The 20,558-nt window shown below is 49.1% G+C and overlaps 4 protein-coding genes across 5 annotated transcripts; 2 read left to right on the forward strand and 2 right to left on the reverse strand.

Moving 5' to 3' along the window:
• Positions 1 to 75: 75 nt before the first annotated feature.
• On the forward strand, positions 76 to 3,163 carry FOIG_06602 (uncharacterized protein). 2 transcript variants are annotated; one of them, XM_031205717.1, is made up of 4 exons: positions 76 to 854; positions 907 to 1,769; positions 1,821 to 2,347; positions 2,400 to 3,163. In XM_031205717.1, the coding sequence occupies exons 2-4, from the start codon at positions 1,041 to 1,043 to the stop codon at positions 2,671 to 2,673; spliced, it is 1,530 nt and encodes a 509-aa protein (XP_031064441.1). In that variant the 5' UTR covers positions 76 to 854; positions 907 to 1,040; the 3' UTR covers positions 2,674 to 3,163. The 2 variants fall into 2 exon arrangements, with proteins under 2 accessions (XP_031064441.1, XP_031064440.1); XM_031205716.1 differs by having other exon boundaries at positions 936 to 1,769.
• Positions 3,069 to 10,357, reverse strand: FOIG_06603 (uncharacterized protein). The gene is made up of 2 exons (XM_031205718.1): positions 9,925 to 10,357; positions 3,069 to 9,821 (listed from the first exon to the last, which is right to left on the reverse strand). The coding sequence occupies exon 2, from the start codon at positions 9,807 to 9,809 to the stop codon at positions 3,594 to 3,596; it is 6,216 nt and encodes a 2,071-aa protein (XP_031064442.1). The 5' UTR covers positions 9,810 to 9,821; positions 9,925 to 10,357; the 3' UTR covers positions 3,069 to 3,593.
• A 2,254-nt stretch (positions 10,358 to 12,611) lies between these two features.
• Positions 12,612 to 15,212, reverse strand: FOIG_06604 (uncharacterized protein). Its single transcript, XM_031205719.1, has 2 exons — positions 14,179 to 15,212; positions 12,612 to 14,129 (listed from the first exon to the last, which is right to left on the reverse strand). The coding sequence occupies exon 2, from the start codon at positions 13,748 to 13,750 to the stop codon at positions 12,959 to 12,961; it is 792 nt and encodes a 263-aa protein (XP_031064443.1). The 5' UTR covers positions 13,751 to 14,129; positions 14,179 to 15,212; the 3' UTR covers positions 12,612 to 12,958.
• Positions 15,213 to 18,567: 3,355 nt separating this feature from the next.
• On the forward strand, positions 18,568 to 19,919 carry FOIG_06605 (uncharacterized protein). The gene has a single exon (XM_031205720.1). It carries the CDS (start codon positions 18,717 to 18,719, stop codon positions 19,611 to 19,613), a length of 897 nt encoding a protein of 298 aa, XP_031064444.1. The 5' UTR covers positions 18,568 to 18,716; the 3' UTR covers positions 19,614 to 19,919.
• Positions 19,920 to 20,558: the final 639 nt, after the last annotated feature.

Raw genomic sequence — 20,558 nt, forward strand, 5'->3', positions numbered from 1 at the left:
TGCAAGAAGTTGACAGACTGTCTGAATGTATTTCTATTAATGAATCATCATTAGGTAGGTAAAGAGAAATGCCGACAAAATAATAACCATATTCAAGTAAAAGATTCTCTAGACATTAAAGAGCCACAAACTCAAATACTCCCCTGCAACCCGAGATCCGGATCCTTAACCGGGCGCTCCACACTTGATAGAACTACCTTACAGTACCCTTTTTTTTGACGGTTCACCAGGGGAAAGATCGAGTATCACAATTGAATGATTTCTTGGCTTTTGGCCCTTTTTTACGGTCAGGAAGGTGCGGGATAGCTTGGTTCCTTCTTTTCCGTGTTACGGTGAATGTCAGGTGTTTTGTTTTGCTCTTCTTGGCTCTATCTCGCTACTTCTCTCGTAAAATAGTGTCGCCTTGCGTTGCCACTTGTTCCATCAACAACCAACATTGTTAGTGTTAACACGGACGGACTGTCCCCTCCCGTCCCCACGATTTGTCTGTCGATCGCATCATCAATCTACCATTCAATTCATATCGACATTTATAACCACTACCTCTCAACTTACAGAGAACACCCTCGCGACCGTTGCAATAGCTTCAACCTGATCGAGAGACGCGCGCGCATTATTCCCATCATATCCATTACCGACTTGGCCCCACGAATCATGCAATAGGACCCCCGATCCGACCCCTTAGAAGATGCGAAAAGTTCGGCCTGCCATTAAACTCCCGAATGCCCGTTTCGAACGCCGTTATCTGGACGTTCATACTTGAAGTGGCCTGAATATTCTACTTGGATACATTCAGAGCGATTCTTATCAGCCTGTTGACCTCTCATAATTAAAACATCATGACTCGAAGAATTGTATGTGGCCCAAGTTCTCTGTAAATTCATGATCAGTAATGATCCAGAGGAGGCTGTTGACTAACCATATTCCATCACTAGGTTCGAACAGCTGCTCAGCTCGCTGGCGCTGCCATTTTCACCTTTCTAGTTATCGCCTTCCTCGACCGCAATTATCGTGTCCTCCCCAATTCGATCCATAGTTATATGCCCTCCCACCACCCCGGACTGGTCGTCACCGATGTCACAATAGTCACTTGCTCGAGCGTTAACCCCTTCTCCTCATGCGACCTCGGCAAAGAATGGCACCGAATCGATAAGGAGCTGTATCTCGGCAAGACATGGACTACGAGCGCATACATGTACATCATGCGAAAGCATGAGGGGGATCTTACTGCGGACGATCGTGTTGTTGTGGATGTTGCGGTCGGCAGGCTCCAACCTCAACCCAAGGGAGAAACGGACGACTCATGGGAATCTCGTCCATCGGGTATCTGGATCAAGCGCTCAGCTAAGAAGAAAGCCAGCGATTCAAAGCAGGCGGTGACGGATCTCGATGTTCTTTTCGGAGATGATGCTGTTGAAGCAAGAGACGGATATGCTGTGACGGGAACACCTTTGCTCCTCAACACGGGTGGTAGCCTTCTCTCTGTCCAGCTAAGCGTGCGCCGAGGTCCTCCACGAGAGGTCAAGAAGCCAACGCCCAGGATCCGCAATGATGGTCGATACAAGATTATGCAGATCGGTGATCTGCATCTCAGTACAGGAGTTGGTGTTTGTCGCGAGGCAGTTCCCGATTCTTACAACGGCGGTAAATGCGAGGCCGATCCTAGGACACTGGAGTTTGTTAGCCGAGTCCTTGACGACGAGAAGCCCGATCTGGTAGTCTTGAGTGGCGACCAAGTCAACGGTGACACAGCACCAGATGCACCCACTGTGAGTATTGCCCGGCTTAACATTATAGTGTTCGCCTCTAACACCATCTAGGCCATGTTCAAGATCATCTCGCTCCTGATAGAGCGAAAGATCCCTTATGCTGCCATTTTCGGTAACCACGACGACGAACAAACCATGTCTCGTGAGGCTCAGATGGCCATTATGGAGACTCTTCCTTATTCTCTTTCCATTGCTGGGCCAGCTGATATCGAGGGTGTTGGGAATTACTATATCGAAGTCCTGGCCCGTGGAAAGACGGATCATTCTGCTCTGACCATCTATCTTCTCGATACGCACGCCTACACGCCCGATGAGCGCAACTTTCCTGGTTACGACTGGGTTAAACCTAACCAAATAGAATGGTTCAAGAAGACTGCTGCTGGTCTCAAGAAGAATCACAACGAGTACACTGGCCGGCATATGGACATCGCTTTCATTCATATTCCCTTGACAGAGTATGCTAACCCGGAACTACCCCGTGTCGGTGACTGGAAAGAAGGAGTAACTGCCCCAATATATAACTCTGGTTTCCGTGATGCCCTTGTAGAGCAGGGTGTCCTTATGGTCAGCGCAGGACAGTAAGTTTTGGATTCCTATCCTATCTTGAAAAAATACTAATCAATATTTTAGTGATCACTGCAATGACTACTGTTCCCTATCTTTGATGGGTGAAGGCGAGACCAAGGTCCCAGCCATGTGGATGTGCTACGCTGGTGGCTCTGGCTTCGGCGGTTACGCCGGCTACGGTGGTTACCATCGCCGAGTACGCTTGTTTGAAGTCGATACAAACGAGGCTCGTATCAAGACTTGGAAACGTCTCGAATACGGAGACATAGCTGCCCGTATACACGAACAGATTATCGTCGATGGCGGTAAACCTCAACCTATCACTCCCGTCTCATGAGCTTACGACGCTCTACATTTATGGGGCAAAGTCCCCCTTCTGAACTTATTGTATTCGTGTTTTGGGATGATGAGCTGCCACGCGTCTATAGAACGGTGTGGTCCTTTTTCGTTTACAAAAAAGACGGGTCGGTCATTGGACAACATCAAGGAGCATGTTTGAACATGGGGTTTCTTGTATAACAATTAAAATATCCCACTTCTCATTGCATACAGCAGCAAACAGAGTTAACGACGGCATTATATAGTCTCGGGATGGGGAACGGAGTTGATTTGGTCGACTAAATACTACGTATGAGTCTTGAACTCATTTTCATGGTTTATTCTATACCAGCCTTTTACAGTATTGTGATCCATGATGATTTCGGCTGGAGTGTAGCAAGCAACCCTAAGTAATGGAGTTGATAATAACTTGTGATGTCTTGAACAGTTCACATCGGACAGAGTTGTGTAAATATAATTCAATTGTCATCCACTATATACTTCTCTCCTCGCTATGCTCTCTTCGCTCCCTCTACCATGTTCACCGAAAACAAAACCCCAAACGTCCTCTTCATGATGACTTGCAAAATGCATGCTGATGTACTCCTCCCGGCCCAAGACTTCTCCAGTAGCCCAGACCATTGCCATCCAGACGCCATCCGCCCATGTCTAGATGCGTGAACGCAGAAACGAGATTGGTATATACAATCGTATTAAAAGGTTTGAGGAAATGTGGTATCGTTAAGTCTCGCCGTATGCCATGCATCGAGAGTAATAAGAACAAATGTAAAAAATGATGGTGTGCTGAGCAACACCGGGATATCAAAATAGGAAAACTGACTAATGCAATGAGTCTGGGGACAAACCAGATTGTGAATGTGCTTGTAATCAAATACAAGAGAAGGTATAAATTGTTGAAGGGGGTGGCAGTAGAGTCGCTTAGATTGTCATGACCTCCTGGTGGACAAGCCTCAGAACCCAGCTTGCCTCTGCAACGCTAGCGCACTGGAAGCACCACTTCTTGACGTTGCCGCCTGTAGGGCCTGTAGCCGGAACAACGCCGACAACGCCATTGCTGTCCTTCATCTCCTCCCAGACACCGCATACAATACCACGGCTGCCCATGGCTGTGAAGCATCCACTGCCCAGGACCGCGTCTAACAAAATCTTTGGCTGCTCTGAGTCCTTGCGTGGAATCGTGGTGACAGTGACACGTTTCTCCAGACCGTGGTCGGCACGAAGAGCCTGGTGCCAGCCTGGAGGAGGTCGTCGAATGGATAGTCTGCAATTGCCAAAGTCCTCCCACTTGGCGGCTGCGACGAGGAGATGTAGGCGGATCTTGAGGTCTTCAGTACCAAAGCTTGCGGGGCCGCGACCGCTGTTCTCAACACTGATGGAGGGTGAGCGAGGTGTGTTGCCGCCATAAGATGACGATCCAGGAGTGTTGGTGCCACCATAGCGGCTGTTTCGGTTAACAGAGGAGCGAGCCAGACTGAAAGGAAGTCCGCGACCAGTGAGTCTCTTGAGGAAGCTTGATGCGGAGAGAGTAGATGAGGGAGTAGTGCTTGCACCATCGTGAGATTGGGCAGGCGCACGAACTGAACCACGGTAGCTGTTCTTACGGCCGAACCAGCTTCGTCGTCGACTGCTTGTGTCATCGTTGTCGGGAGGTGGTTTATGTTCACCAAAGCTTCTGAACCGTGCTTCATTCTCAAGCTCAATGAATTTTTGGTTGTTGAGACGAGCGTGGTGAACAGACATGTAAAGGTTGTAGCAGTCAGGTCCGTTGTGGCATCGGAAGCGGAAATTTCCTCCACCGTGTGAGCTGGCAAGCTGGCAGTCAGATCGGACTGATGAGCGGATTTCAAGGTCGAGAGCTGTGCTCTGACGGATGAGGACGAGCGGGGTGAGGTCGAGTGCGAGCATGGGCTTATCTCCCTGCTCAGCTCCGCTATGTACGACATACGCCTCGATTAAGCCTGGAGTGACAATGACTTCAAGGTTGCCTCCAGAAATATCCTTCCACATTCCCTTGTCGGACCACCTGGAAATAGTAGCCACGTATCTTGTAGCATTGTCTCCGGGGGCAACCTTTTGTCCGTGGAGGCCAGCCTGGGAGGCGGAGTTTGATGGAGCCAGGCTATCAATTGAGCCAGATACGACGGATTCATGGAGTTCATGTCGTTGGTGGTAGTCGTGAAGAGATCCTTCCTCTTCAAGTGTCTCAAGTTGATGTTCCAACTCCTCTCTAATAATGTCTCGAGCTGGGTGTTCATCTCTAATACTAACTCCTAGCTCAGTCTCTGGGAGATCAACGCTCTCGATATCATCGTCCGAGGAATCATAGCTGTAGTCTGATTCGGTGTAGTCATCCTCGGTATTTTCGTAGCTGCCCGTGATATCAGTGCCAGAAATTGATGACTGGTCTGAAGGTAGGTATTCGTGCTTGAGCGGAGATGAGGTACGGCGTTTGACGCGGCTGCTGTTGGGAGGCTCAAGAGGTGGTGGTTTGGAAAACCTGGGCTTAGAAGGAGCTTGTTGACTAGGGCTGGGACTGAAAGTTCGATGAGCTGGAGGTGGCGGCGCGCCATCGTCTCTGTAGGATGAACTACTTGGGCTCTTGCGTATGTTGAGGGGATCAGGTTGCATGCTCTGCGAGGTCATTGGCCTGTCCTCATATCCGTAGTCGTATTGTGTTGGTGTCCTCTGCAGATCGTACTGATCGGGCGACTTGATAGGAGAAGGAGTTACCGGAGATGCTGATCGCGGACGGTATCTGGCTGGCAGCGCTCGCTTCGGTGTAGTTGGGCTGGCTGGAGGAGACTCAGCAGCAGATGAGCGGCGAGAGTGTGAGTTCCGAAGAGATTGAGCAGAGTACTTGCGAGAGGATCCTCGAACGCCAACTGGGACATCAGGCATCCGAGATTGTGAGTATGGCTCTTCATCGTCGATTATACTTGGCTCTGGCTCTCTGGGAGGAACAGGTGAAACTGGAAGGATATCGAGCCAGTCCAAGATTTGGTCTTCGTTGTCAGTGGTGAGTGTGAGTAGCTCGTGCCATGGCCTGTCGTTGTGCGTTCCTCGGATCATAATAACCATGTCAAAGTTGCCGTCTCCGGTCCTGGCTGAGATCAACTCAATAGGTACAGGAGGGAATAGAAGGTATGATCGTCCCTTGACCCCATTTTCGCGGATCAGGATATCACCCTTATCTTCAGGATAACGCTGGTTATCTCGGTGTACCAACTCAATCTGGCACTCAAGACGCTGACCATTCGAATGTGCCAAGTCGAGAGAGAAGAAGTCCTTGGCGCTGACTTGTCGTGATGGCTCAATGTAGACAGCCTCCATTGGAGCAAGTGTTCGAAGGTCTCGCGATCTGGTTGTATCGGTGTTGATCGCGTCTTCGTCAGTCAATCGAGCCATTTCTTCTCGATGTCGGCGGCGAGCCTTTTCTTGAAGGTCCTCAAAGTCGCTCAGGAGATCATAAGTATCATTGGTCCCAAGGATAGAGTCGACACACTTGAAGAATTTTGTGATTTGCTTGAGTCGGAGGAGGGGTCTCTTGAGAAGGTGTGCCACATCAACACGCTCTCCTGTAGCATCAACAATATCTCCAGACTCGTTCCTGGGCATGGCGCCGACAAGAGAATCCTCGTCTTCTGGGGATCCAGCGGCGGGAGCAAGATTAACGACGAGATCCTGGAAGCCCAGCCTCCAGGCATCGAGGTACTTGTGGTAGATGGGTACGACGCCATGGCCCCAGGAAGCCAGGCGACGAATATCATGAATGGGAGCCTTGCGGTGAGCCATGCGAAGTTTCTCTAGGGCAACACCCATGTTCACCACAGACTTCGAGAGAGCATCAGCTTTGGTCACTGGGGTGCTAGTGCCAAACAGATCAGTGGCGTTGTCGCCATTGACGACCTGTGATAGTAGGACTGGAATAACACCGTCGACTAGTGTCTTCAACTCTCTAAGATAGAGACTCTCATCTTCGGTAAATTCTTTGAGCAGGTCGTCATTTGTCACATCTGTGGCCCCACCTCGGCTCTTCCGCATACTGGGTCTTGAGCGGTTACTTGTGATGGCGCTGGGGACGTTCTTGTCATCGGGTAGCGAGAGGACTGAGACAAGATCAGAGTGACGAGTAAGTCGTCGCTTAAGGCCAGACCCTTGACTCTTGGAATTCGAGCGAGAGTTCGAACGTCTGGTCTCTTTCGTTACGCCAGTGGATTGCGTAAGAGTGGATTGCGTGACATCAGTGGTAAGCTCCGATTCGACAGCGCTGGAAGCTTCCTCAGAAAGAATTGTAGACAACTCATATTGACCTCGAGTTGGTGGTGGAAGACGAGGGCCCGCCATTCGCGCCGACGGCAAAGCCGATCGATCATCACGATTTTGTTCTGGTTCTCGCGCCGGTTCCCGTGGTTGCTCTGGGCTTTGAGGCTTCTTCTTTTCTTCCAAGGGAGACGGGGATCTGACACTTTTCGACTTTTCAGCCTTTGATAGTTCTGTTTCAGTCCAATTCTCGGTTGAGTCATCGTATGTAAGCTCGTCATCATAACGAGACTCTTCATAGTGATAATCATCATATTTTGACCCTTCGTATTTTGAGTCATCATAACGAGAATCATTGTATCTGGAGTCGGTATACATGGATTCGGGCTCGTCATCGTAAGGTCGTTCCTCTCGACTCTGATAAGGCTTCACCTTGGGAAGAGAATTGCCTGATTCTCCGGTAAAGGCTTCCTTGAGCATCCCAAAGAGCGAATTCTTAGGGCTTGACTTGACAGGTGAAGATGTAGTTCGAGTTGCTTTGGTCCTCTTGAGACCCGAACCACCCGGAGCTTTGGTTGGTGCCTTTGTATCTTGCCGCTTCGGTTTCGTCTTGGCTTCAGGCTCTGGTGAGGGAGCTGGTGAGGAAAGTGACGAGACCTCTTCTGGTGCAGGCTCTTTCACAGCGGCCGGTTCGGGCTGTGCTTCAGGCTTGGGCTCCGATTTAGGTTTTGGGGTTGACTTCTTCGGTGGCTCAGGCTCCGGGGGCGGCTCCTTGGCAGTTTCTTTGACAGGCCTGGGTTTTGATACAGGTGATGGTGTAGGTTTCTCTTTGATGGGCTCCTTCGCAGGCTCCGGCGTAACAGGCAACTTTTCGCTCGATACAGTTCTGTCAGCTGTATCTGGTTTACTCATAGTTGAGGACGACACCCTTCGTTTTTCGGTGCGAGACGAGCGGCGATGACTCTTGACCGTCTCAGGGGATGATGTGTTATCTGGGACATGCTCGCTCAGAGGTGTTGTAGCTGGCTCAGACTTGGGCTCCTCGACGAACGGGTCCACGGTAGTGTTGAGCCACTTTTCGATACTCCGAGGGTTGTTTGGCACAGTGTCCCTTGGGGGGGGATGCTCGTTCATCTCATGAATTATCTTGTTGGCGCCTTCCACCACCTTCTTGAAGACTTTGGGCATGGACTTGAAGCTAGTATTTCTTTCAGGCTTGGCAGGGCGAGCAGGGCGAATGGGTCGGCTGCGAAGAGGTCCCCCACGCGCTCGTAGAGGCAGATCAAGTTCAGTGAATGCAGAGTTACCCCAGGGGATTTCTCCAGGGATGTCTGCTATTGACTTTGCCAAAATACTTGAAGACAAATCTGACCCGTCAAGTTGAGAGGGCTCGATTGTAGATTCTTCTTCGGGCACCCATGTCTCTTTTCCCTTCTGTTTTGTCGTGGGAGGCTGATAACTCTTTGGTCGAGGTTTTGACTTGTGTGCTGATACGCTTCTCTTCTTGGTTGGAGTGTCAATCGCCGAATCGTCTTCCATCACTTCAATTGGTGCAGTCCCAAATAAACCTGACTTGTCGGTTGTCTTTGTTGTTTTAGACAATTCCGAATCATCCTCAATAACCTCGATAAACTTGTTTGTCGATACCTCCGAAGGATCCTCAATGACTTCGATCTTGGATTCATCTGACTGCGACTTCTTCATTTCCCGTTTCACGGAACTCATACTAGGTCTCCGCGAGCTAGGAGCAGATTTGAGCCGCAATCTTGCCGTGCGAACTGAAGTTCCGGCGTTGGACGAGATATCGCTCATAGGTCTAACTCTAATTCCTTCGTCGTCGGTGAGTGTTGTCCTGACAGCTTTCACACGAATACCATCATCATTATTCCTTCCCCTTCGGATTGGTTTAACGCGAATGCCATCATCAGGTCCTGGTGTTGATTTGGCGGATCGCGCTTTTGTGAACCGACTGCTAGTGACATTGCTCACTGTAAATTCGCTGTCACTCATGAACTCGCTGTCGGTATCATCCATCCACGGTTTCGCTCCGACCGACTTGGAAGACTTATGACTTCTGGGTGCAGGTGGATCCGGAATCTCAACCATTTCCGCCCAAGCCTTGACTCTGCTTGCGACGCGAGGATTAGCGGCGGTGCGCAAAACAAAATCTTTCGGTATTTTGGCTGGAGCAGATGTTTTAGCAGGCGAGGTCTTCTTTGGTATATGTTTTCGATTTTTCCGCCAATGTTCGTCGCTAACAACACGTTTCTTAGGCGGCGGTTTCGCTGCTGCCGGTGTAGGTGTCGTCGGTGTTTCATCAGGTGTAGCCTCATCTCCTGTGGCCAGACTCTCCTTCGTCTTGTTATTGGGTCGCTTGAGTTTCTTTCTCATCTTGATGCGAACTCGATCCTCCTCTGTTACACTCTGGAACTCCTCATCTTCAAACGCAATATCAGGGGGTTCTGTCGCTGCGTCGTCAGGGGTATTCTCCATAGCGGCAGCATTGGCCTTTTGCCATTTCTTGACCCGATCTCGGACACCGTTCGGGGGTTGGATGCGCTTGACTTGAGACTGCTTCATTTCATGGCGCAATTCGGCCTTGACAGCTTCCAAGCTCATCCGCCGTTGACGCTCGGCAGCCTGTCGCGAGGCTGAGGGCCGGCCCAGGAGGAAGTCATGGAGGAGTGTAGGCTCCCTGGTCGACTTGGCACGCGGTCGCCCGCGATGTGCCACTGGCGGTGCTGACTTGGGCGTTTCCTTTCCATCATTCTCGTCTTGTGCGGAAGGCTTCAGAGGAGTCTCGGGTTCAGGCTCAGGATCTAGCACTGCTTCGTCTACTGCTTCCTCTGGAGAGGCGGGGTTTGATGATGACATGATCTCAGCTACCTAAAAAAGACAAAACTGGTGAGCTTATTTTTGCAACCCAGTTGTGGCGGGGAAACATGATTGTGCGATGCGCCGGAGACGGGAGAGCACGTCAGACTCATACCTGAAGGTCGGTAACATGCTGTGCAGCTGTAGCAGAGAAGCGGTGGGGTCCCAGTCGAGGCCGAGCTCGCTCTCTTGATGGTTGGTAACAATTTGCCGTTCGACTCGATTATGCGTCGTTGAAATGTGCTATCGGACCGTCCGGGAAGGTTTGCAGGAAGCTTTGGAGAAGCAGCGGGAGGGCGGAGCAGCCGTTGGAGTTGCACATGCAACTGAACAAGAAGAACGAACGAATGAATTGGATGGTGGGTAAATGAAATGTAGGAGAACGAAAAGGTTTGTGATTACAAAGACAATGGCAAAAGCCTCGTGTAAATGATAGGAAGTGGAGGGTTCTCCAAAAGCGAAATGCACCGCAAGATTAAGATTGTTGTGCCATCCACGTCTCAAGCCGTTGGAGGGACCTTTTGGAGGTTGCGTCGTTGACCTTTGACTTGGCCATTATTGAAGTGCGGGTGTCCCAGTAACCAAATGGGATCCACACTAGAGCTCAGTGTAAACAACATTTGAGACCATCCCACCTATCAGGGTCAGGGATAGAGGGATGTGGCGCTCGACTGACAGGGGACCTTTCCAGGGCTTCAGTGGGTCAATCATTTAAGGCCATGGCTGCAGACGAGTGGGATATGGCGGGTGGCTGTTGCGTGATAGGCTAGCTTGCCCACTGTAACAAGTCCAAGCCTCCCGAGCCTGGCTGAATCTGATCTCCCGGTGCTACTGTATCTCGGTCAATTTTCTCCAACCGACTACCACTTGTCCTGACTCGACGTGGAAAGATCTTCGATAAGCTTCTTTTTTGTGAGTTGAGATGTCTTATGCTTCTATAATTATCCCCTCTCCTTTTCTTTTTGCTAGCCAAGCATATAACTACACCAAGACTGGACAGCATATCGAGATCCGGAATCCTATAGATGACTCTGGACTGTCGCATTACCATTACGGATATATTACGCATATCAAGAATGGACAACACAACCTCGACATGGGTGACCCTCCATTCTCTTGGCCAAACAACTGCTAGTATCAATGCACCGTCCGGCCTTGTTTTCGTTGCTGACGACAACCACCAAGCGAGAACAAAAGGCAGGCCATCCAATATGGGCTTCTGCTGCAGCCATGTGTGTTTCGGCCATTGACTTGAAGCCAGTATCGAATATCCAAGTTTTTTATACATTTAGACTTTTCGTGACTGCGGAGAAGTCCAGTTACACGCGGCAAGCCTGCTTATGTATGTCGTTGGGCATCCATCCTTGAATCTGATCCTGTTCTGGTTCGCTACTCTCTACCCAGTTATAAACAAAAAAACAAGGATTGTGCCTGTGCTTGCAAGCGAAGAGCATGAGCCTTTATTGTTTGCCAAGTACCCTCATATACCGCTTTTTATCGACCCGCAATATTCGGTATCAACGATTGATGTTTCATGATTGACCCTGGAACTCTATGGAATCGTGGCGCCGGAATACCCTGCCGAGATCTCAACGCTCACGTTCCCGCATACCTTGTCGATGATTTTCAGCTTCCATAGACAGTTATTGTCCCAAGAACCTGGTCTAGAAGTTGGCTTAGTCAACTCCAAGACTGTCTAAGTTGCTATTTCCTATCCCCTAAACTGAAGGGCCAAGCTATACGAGCCCGAGAGGCGTGGATAACTTTATCATGCAATAGCCAGGTTCTGTTCTTTCGCTATGGGCCTTGGGATACTTACCCTGTAACGAATGCAATTGGGGCAAGAATTGCGTCGAAAACGCATAGATTAATTTAAATTGATATTAAAAATTACTGTCGTAGTATGCTAATATGTTGACACCTCCATAGAAGGCATGTTTAAATGTCAGCGAATAATCTACGTATTTGTGTGTAAGATGATCACGTTGTATGAAGCGACATGATCAATTTCGCAAAAAGGAATGAATCTCGGGATCCCCGCATACCTGTCAGGAAGCACATTAATATCATATTCATATTATCTTTTCGAGACCCAGGCCGTATCAGCTGCATGACCAGTAAAGGGCACATTCAGTCGAATCATGCCCAAGGGCCGAGTTGAGTCCTGATCTATATATTCCACAGTGCCGAGATTCTTTGCGAGATTATCATCGACTATTAATGCCAAAACGGAGTGAATACTTGAATGTATTGTCTCAACGACCTCGGAAAGGTAGAAGTTTGCCTTAAACTACTTCGCATGGCCTTTTGATATGTCTAAATTGGTTCGGTATCTGAATCGAGGAATACTAGCAGTCTGCCACGTTCAGATTGCTCTGAGTACTGCCTACCCACTTGTAGCGAGCAACCCTCAAGAAAACCTTCGTACGCAAGTCTTTTGGTAGAAGGGGTATCAAAAACATCTTTTCAAGCACAGTGTCTTGGAGGTTGGCCCCAGATGCTTCGACCCCTTTGTAATCACTACCTACCTAGGTCTCAAGGGAGGACAAAGGAAGTTCTTGGCATTGGTTTTCAATTTGACTTTACGTGCTACTGACTGTCTTTGTTATTCTGTCTGAGCATACTATTTTCTTTAGTGTTGTACCTGGTGACTCTTTCAAAGGGCTATGTCCTTAGTCTTCCAAGGCAACGCAATCAGCAGTAAAGTCACGAGGCCAGCATGGCTAAGGTACTGTTGATCACCAGTCTCTGTCTCACAAGATCGGACGCTCTGTATCACGAGTCACTGTAGCATCATAGAAACCACAAGGTAAACCGATTGTTCAAACTACAGTCAATTTATCGCAAAATCCTCCAAATCCAAATAGGTATCGAAAGCGGATTGCTCCTGAAGAAATGTAACTATGATATGCAAAATGCCAGCCAGCTATGTGTCCTAGCTTCAATATTCCTCCAATGAATGCGCCCGATAAATGCAAGCCAGACAAATAGGTATCCTCCTTGGACCAGCCATTACTCTTGATCCACCACTCCCACCATGCTAGCCAACGCCACCTATGCAGATGCAACCTCCAGTGATGCTTTAAGAAATGAATACGAAAGAGATGCAGACCTGAACGCCGAATTATGCAGTATCCATCCATCTTCCCTTAGACTTCCTGAGCAGGCAAGACGAAGCGAACCTTCTTGTTCGACTTGGCCTTCTTCCCCTTTCGCCTCTCACTCTCAGCCTCATCATCGCTGGTGTCACTGTGAGCACCAACACTGCTTCCAACCTCACTCATCATCTCCTCCTCGGTCTCCTCCTCAATAGACCACACATCGGGGCTTGGCTCCCGCCATAGTTGTCCTGTGCGGCGTGTTGCTGAGTGTCCTCGGGAGCTGGCTCCGTGGCGTCCACGCCCCCTGGATCGGCCACGTAGCTTTGGGCTGCTTGAGAGGGCCGTAGGCGAGAGGAGAGAGTTGTTGGTCGACTGGTTGAAAGCAGGGCTCTTGGGTCGGACTGCTGGTCGGCTATTGGCAAAGAGATCCCTAAGAGAGAGGAGTCCTCCGTGCTTGCTGGGCGAGAAGCTGACATAGTCCTCATCATCGTCATCATAATCATCCTCATTGTTGGACTCTGAGATCTCAGAGCTGGTATCAGGTGACATGGGACGCAGACCAGGCTTGCGTAGTCCATCGAGTGTTGATGGACTTACACTGCGGACAAATGGTCGAGGAGAACTGGCATCCTCAATACCCGCATCAAAGTCTAGCAATACGTCATCCATATCATCGTCGTCAAGAAGAGGAGCCGGTGTAAGAAAGTAGGTAAGAGGATCATCATCGATATCATCAAGAGATGGAAGTGGTCGGTTCTTGGTAGAGATGGTAGGCTTGAGGCGCATCTGGGTAGGTGGCCAAGAGTCTCGACGAGACCGCATCTCAGACTCGGTCGGCATAGTGGAGATTCGTAAGAATGAATTTCGAGTTGAGTAAAGTAGAGTAAAGTTGATTTGCTCAAAGGGTCTACCGAGGCCTGCGAGGTATATATGTATGCAGGGACCTCTTTGTAAGTGAAGTGAAGTGGGTGGGTGCTAGAAAGCTTCACCGCGATTTGGTGTTAAAAACAGGTATGAACCAGGCGAAACAAAGACCGGTTGTCTTAAGGCTGGGAAGTGAATGCCCTGACGTCTTTTCCATGGAAGACCCTTTGGAGTCACTCACCGCAGGCAGAAGAGTTTCTTTGTGCTTTGTGTGAGAGGACTGAACAGAACACGAAGAAGGCCGGCGGTATAGGACTCAGAGAGGCAATACTATGAACGGGCGAGCACGCCTCAACTATATACTAGTCAGTCAGCCAGATAAACAAGCCTCCCCACGAGCTCACATTCCAATTCATAGCCTACTGCACACATACTATCTGAGACACAGGCATCAGCCGTACGGTACCTTTCAAGGCATCGAAATAGGGCCAAGAAAGAGAGGGCTGCAAGAACCCACACCCAAAACAGGGCTGTATCTCCAAAAACGGTCCAACTCCCAGTCATATCATGGAATTCTGGTAAGCCCCGAGGGCCTTGTGAGTGGTAGGCAGAGGACTCCGAGCACTATGGGTGGTCATCGGCCTCCAATAGGCGGGGCTGCCTATCTTCGCACGTGAAGCTATTCAGCCAAGATGGATACGAAACTGTAGAGTCGCGCGCGCACGACGCCACGCGGCCCGTCGATAGGATAATCGGGAGGCGCCGGGTCTGAAAATGGAAGTCATGGGTTGAGTTAGCGGGTTGATAATCAAGAGAAACGAGCTGAGAGAAGTTGGTGGCTGACGATAAATCAGCTCTTTGGGCTACAATATTGGATGCCACGGGCTCGAGTTGGTAGTGATAAACAGGTTCAAATGCACATAGGGTCCACGGTCTAGCGCTGCAGCCGCCAGTAAAAACCATAAAAGGGCAGCCAACTCGATCTGCAGTGATCGACAGAAACAAAAAAGATGGTGAGATGCCTCCATAGTTGGCTTGAATTATGGCATCTCATTCGCTCACATGAACATGGAGGTTGGCTTGGTCATGGACATTTGCGATGGTATTTCCTTGACAAACTCGGTCGCGGGGTCGGTGACACTCTCCGGAGAATGCTATATCAAGTGAGACATGGTCGACACCACCAACAAGGCCATTTCATCTCATCTGACTGTGCCTTCACGTCTCTCAGCTCCACCGGCCTTACTGGACTATGGCGAGGGAGTCATGCTGAACTCCTCAGGAACTAACAATGATTCAAATTCACGATCGGGCATTTCCTGCAAGATCGATCGCACTGAGGCCATCCGGACCTGTCTGTTGTGCATGGTGCCTTGCAGCGTATCCGCAAAGACTCCATATTTGGGCCATCACGCTTGAGTCGGGTGTCAAGCACGCGGGGCTTTCTACTGTTTTACTGCCAACTTTTCCATGGACTTGCAGGGCAATCAAGTTGAAAGCTGGGCGTCGTGAACTGGAGGGTCGCAAGTCTAAGCCACGGGGTGTTTCGGCCAAGGACGGAGTTGAGTAATACGCGGTTGTGAAGTGAGAGTGATGAGTCAAAAACGAGGGCCGCCTCTATTGATTCAAGTTATCAATAATTACAGCAACAAGTTGCGGGCATTTCCCCCATGTTGATGTTGGACCCTTGCGACGATCATCAACGATTACGTGGATTAGTACGCAAGTCCGGAGATGCCATGAATGAGAAAAGGGTGTGGTGAGCGGGCGCCTGTCCTCTGTTGGCTGCCTCGAAAAGAAAAGACAGCTTTCTAATTGTCCCATCAGCAAAAGTCCAGCCAGCCTCTCTAGCTTCTCTAGCCTCCCCCAGATTCTCTAATGTCAATCCTGCTTTGATCCAATCTGGTGGTCCTCCCTGGTCTTATGATCACCACACCCATGGCCCCCCAGCCACCAACAGGCCTAGACCCGCCTTTTTTTACTTCCAAGTTGAGAAACACGCGGCGATAAGAGGTTATCTCCCACTATTCGCCTCGAAGCATTACAAAACTTGGCCGCTATTATCGTGTAAATGCTTCAGTTTGAGACCACATGGTATCAAGCCATGAATCATCACTTAAAGTTCAGCCGTGCATGACAAGACGGGACCTTGTCTGTTCTCGTTAGACTTGAATTTGAGTGGGCATTGAACGGCGTCGATGCATCCCGTAACTAATTCAAAACATGTTTGCAAGTAAACTTTGACTAGAAGCAATAGTTGAAACGCCCACCCACCGAAGAATATGCCTTTTCTGGTTGAAGACCTCGGCCACGGGCCGCAATTATGGGTCTAGACCCGGCGACCCTCCGGGTTATGATCCACTATTTCTCGGAGGCCACACTTCAACCTCAGCCGCAGTTGATTTATTACCAGGGTCAATCAATTATGACTGGTCACCCTTTGAACCATGTCATGAGCGAAGATAAGCTTGCAGGTCCTTGTGACGACACGGCTGACTCTGACCGGAATTCGTCTATAATAGCGACATGTTCTTCAATATGTAAGTAAAGGCTTCGGACTATGGACCATTTCCATAGGAATTCAGACTCTGAATGTGATATACAAAGCAACTCTTATCTCGAAACAAGAGATATCGTAGGCGAAGGATGAGTTTCTAAGCAGTAGGTTGCCTTGGGCTAATGTTTATGACATTACCCGTCAAACGATGTAGCATTTCTTTGGCGCTTACTATGGCGTGAACATTTAATACGGTACTTTGACTGGCATTAGGACTCAATTGACAGCTCTTTAGTGATGGTGGGAGATAAATCTCCGGTGACTCTGGCTCCGATGATTCCTGAACGAGCCACTCGTGACAATTTTAGTGACAGATCTCAACCGAGTGCTGCTTGTATACGAGAATGGCGTACACCTAGTCTTCTCTGTATGGATGGTGACTGAAATTGGGTCGCAAGTTGGAAGATTTGAAGACTTGGCCCTACTGCATCAGCTTTTGCGCCTTAAGGTTCAATTCTGCTTCACAAGGCTAAACTCAAGCATAGATACTACGATATTGTCCGTAGTGCGATTGATTTGGTGTGGTAGCTTGACATATCACAGACATTTACTTCTGTGAACGCCTAAACGCCTATTCGACAGCATTGCGCATTGTGAGTGGAATCTCTAACCCTTGTATGTAAGAGCCACCCATAACTGCTATCCTTGAGTTTCTCCAAGCAAAGAGACGGTTTCTTATAGCTTGTCTCCGATTGCGGTTTGCTTCGAATGAATCAACCGCGAAGTGAGCTCTGTATGTGAAGCTAAGAATCCGTGAATGAGTGCCCATCGAAAGATGGCGTTTCGCCGTGCCGAGACGGAGCAAACTAAGGGTCAATGATTGATCATCGTCAGAAAGTCTATACGCCACCTTTGTAAATATGCATGAATTAGTTCAACAAGACATCCAATTCCATGTTAATCATGTGGGATGCGAGTGAGGACAGGTGTAATGTCATGGGCATTTTCGCAATTGCATCATTCACAACGAAAGGAGAGGAAATGAAAGGAAAGGCTATAGGTACCGAATCAATACACATTCAGTGATCCTAGTATTATAATAAATGGTGAAGATGTTGTCGTGGAGTTCCGGTGCCATGATCGCGACAAAAGCTAAAGCCCACGAGGTTGGTCTAGGGTGGGGATCTTCAAGACAACGGCAGGTCATTGAGCTTGCGTGGTTATCGCAAGTCCTATTTAATAGTTATAGACAGATCTGCGTGCCTTCCAAGAGGACACAGTTTAATAGATATTGAATTTCTATCGAAGTGGTAGATTTTGAAAGTGTCATTCATGTATGGATGCGTGTTAAATCTAATTTTGCGCTTTGAACCACATAACGCTGGACCATACGAAAAATTTCACCGTATCGACTAACAATAGACAAGAATAAGCCATTAAAGAAGTCATAGTACTGAATATTGTATGCGCCTTATGAAGTAGACATGTCTAATAGCAAATCACAGGACACAATAAACATGATCGTGATGCTACCCATGATCTGTTTGACAGGGCTAGCCTTACAAGATAACTTCTTCCCCTGACATAAATTACTTCCTATACAAGGAAATAAGTATTATTCGAGAAGCCTTTACAAACCTTTTGCACGAAGGTAGCTTTTGTAACATCGGCCATGATTCGTACACCAATCGCCGTTCCTTCCAAGTATTTGACATCGAGGTTAAGTGCATGAGGATCCAATATTTAGAGTGCCTGATTAAATGTTACAGTATTACTATGACATTATGGCGATACCCTTGAATTTTGACACAAGCTATACGAGAACAACCTAATATACATAATGGGGAACAACGACAGCCCCATGCTCCCCGAGCAACACTCGCATATTGTCCGATTTACGATGACTCACGCCGATTCTCCGTGATATTCGAGGGGGCCGGACATGCTAAAACTCTAGTAATTGTAGACCCTTAGAGCACTTGATGATTTTCCTTTTAGGGAGTGCATTCCTCCCATCTTCATTAGCAAGTCCCATTTAGCCACAGAAAACAGAGGTATTGGCTGCTGCAAGGTCGCAATTCGAAGAAGAATTAGGTGGACCTTTATATAAAAAAAAAGGCAAGAGTATGGTCATGATTTGAAAACATCAATGCACCAAGCTTAATATCAGAGACAGAAGAGTTGGTGGCTGAGGACCCCTGCGGCATCAAATCTGGGGTAAATAGACGCCATGCCTATCGCAGCATGTATCCCCACGTGATGACCTCATTGGATAGGTCCGCTCGGACCCGACTTACGACGCTCGTGGTAAACATTCAGTATCGCGACAGCTTCATCTTTGTCCTCCCAAGCCTGAAACTCCTAGATATTACCTATATTTCCCTCGGTTTTTGACCGAAGATCACTTCTTAATAAGCCTCCAATATCACCACTGTAAACCCCACAATGACTCAACTCGACATCCCCTCGACCGCATCTCTGAGAATGGAAGTCCTCGCCAAGCACCAGAGAATGCCTCTGCGCATCCTCACCTTCAACGTTCGCTACGCAACAAACAATCGCGAACATAATGAGAAGCCCTGGGACGTGCGTCGGCCCAAGCTCATCAATCAATTGAACTTCGTCACCGCCGGTCATGAGAGCCCCTTCATTTGCCTCCAGGAATGTCTCAACCACCAAGTCAACGAGATCCAGGAGGATCTGGGCTCTCATTGGAAACACATTGGCCGTGGACGCGGAGAGAAACCCGAGGACGGAGAGTTTTCTCCTATTTTCTATCGCAACGATGTATGGAAGAACGTACGGAAGGAGGTCCGATGGCTGAGCAAGACACCTGAGAAGCCCTCTCGCGGTTGGGATGCAGTCCTGAACCGAATCGTCACAATGGGAGAATTCGAACACCGAGTCACAGGTACCCGCGTCGTAGTATTCAGCACACATTTCGACCACATCGGCGTCAAGGCCCGTCAGCACAGTGCCGAGCTCCTCATCAAGTTCGCCAAAGAATGGGGCCAAGCAGGCGACAAGAAGGCATCGGCCGTGCTCATCGGCGGCGACTTCAACAGCGAGCCCGAGGATGGCGCGTACAAGACCATCACGGCGTCTGGGTCAGGCATCTCTGACGTGTCGGACCTGGTGCCCAAGCATAAACACTACGGCAACGAAACTACGTACACGAGCTTCGGGGAGGGGTGGCAACCCTCGCGTATCGACTTCCTGTTCATCCAAGAGCCGAGAACAGCTCATGTCAAGACTTTTGGGGTTCTAGCGAATGGGTTTGATGATGGCGTTCGTGTTTCTGATCACCGACCTGTCGTGTCAGACCTGGACATTGTGGTTTGATCGGGCACAGGGTTGTACTGTGCCCAACGTGAGTGCAGTCTGTGATAAGTTGACGTATGCTTCTTCAGACAAGTACAGAGTGTCAATAGCTAAATACCTCAATTATGGTGCATGTATGTTTAATGAGGATGCTGTGGCGCTGGCTTCACTGCATACATGCCAGCAAGACAGCAGAGACATTATTTGAACACCGTTGCCGTGGCCTTTAGAATACTCATACAATAAGACTTGCCCCACGTTGTAGTTTGATATTTGACAGACACTTGAAACATATCTGATTACTGATAGCCGGATGAAGAACCCTCGACTGTTATCTTTGCACATCAAGGCTCTAGCGGCCATACAAGTCCGTCAACAGCCACAGTGAGTATGCAACTCGCTCTCCATGTATGACGAGATTGAGCACTGCCTTTCGAATCCCACGCCATCGATCGTAGAGTCACTGCATCGACTGCATCTGATACGATGGGGTAGCTACCCGTTCTCACGTTGATCCTTTCAACCGCAGGTGCCATGCAAGCTAGCAGAACGGGAAACATGCATAACCATAGATATCACTGTGTTGATCATCACCAAGCATAGATAGCAACTCGGCGAGTAATAAGCATCTCGCTATCGCAGACTTACATCTTCTTGGCCGAACGCCGGAAACTGACCTATCAACGACAAAACAACGTAACCGTGGCTGGCTGCCTGGGCGAGACACCATGCCAATGAGCCATGTCCGAGATGGGAATCTTCGGAAGATGAGGCTCTGCTCGGCAAAAAAGAACATGGTCCCCATGTTTGGACGCATTGAGGGGCAAAACGCAAAAAGCGGTGTGTGAAAGATGGTGGAGGAGAAGAGGGTTTGGGGCGCTCTCCAACTTCTCGTTGTGGTGGTTAGCAGCATCGACGGTTGAGTTCGGGGACACGATAGATACCGTCGTTCTCTGAGGGTGTAAA

This window comes from Fusarium odoratissimum (assembly GCF_000260195.1).
Source record: "Fusarium odoratissimum NRRL 54006 unplaced genomic scaffold supercont1.9, whole genome shotgun sequence".
NCBI classification, from domain to species: Eukaryota; Fungi; Ascomycota; class Sordariomycetes; order Hypocreales; family Nectriaceae; genus Fusarium; species Fusarium odoratissimum.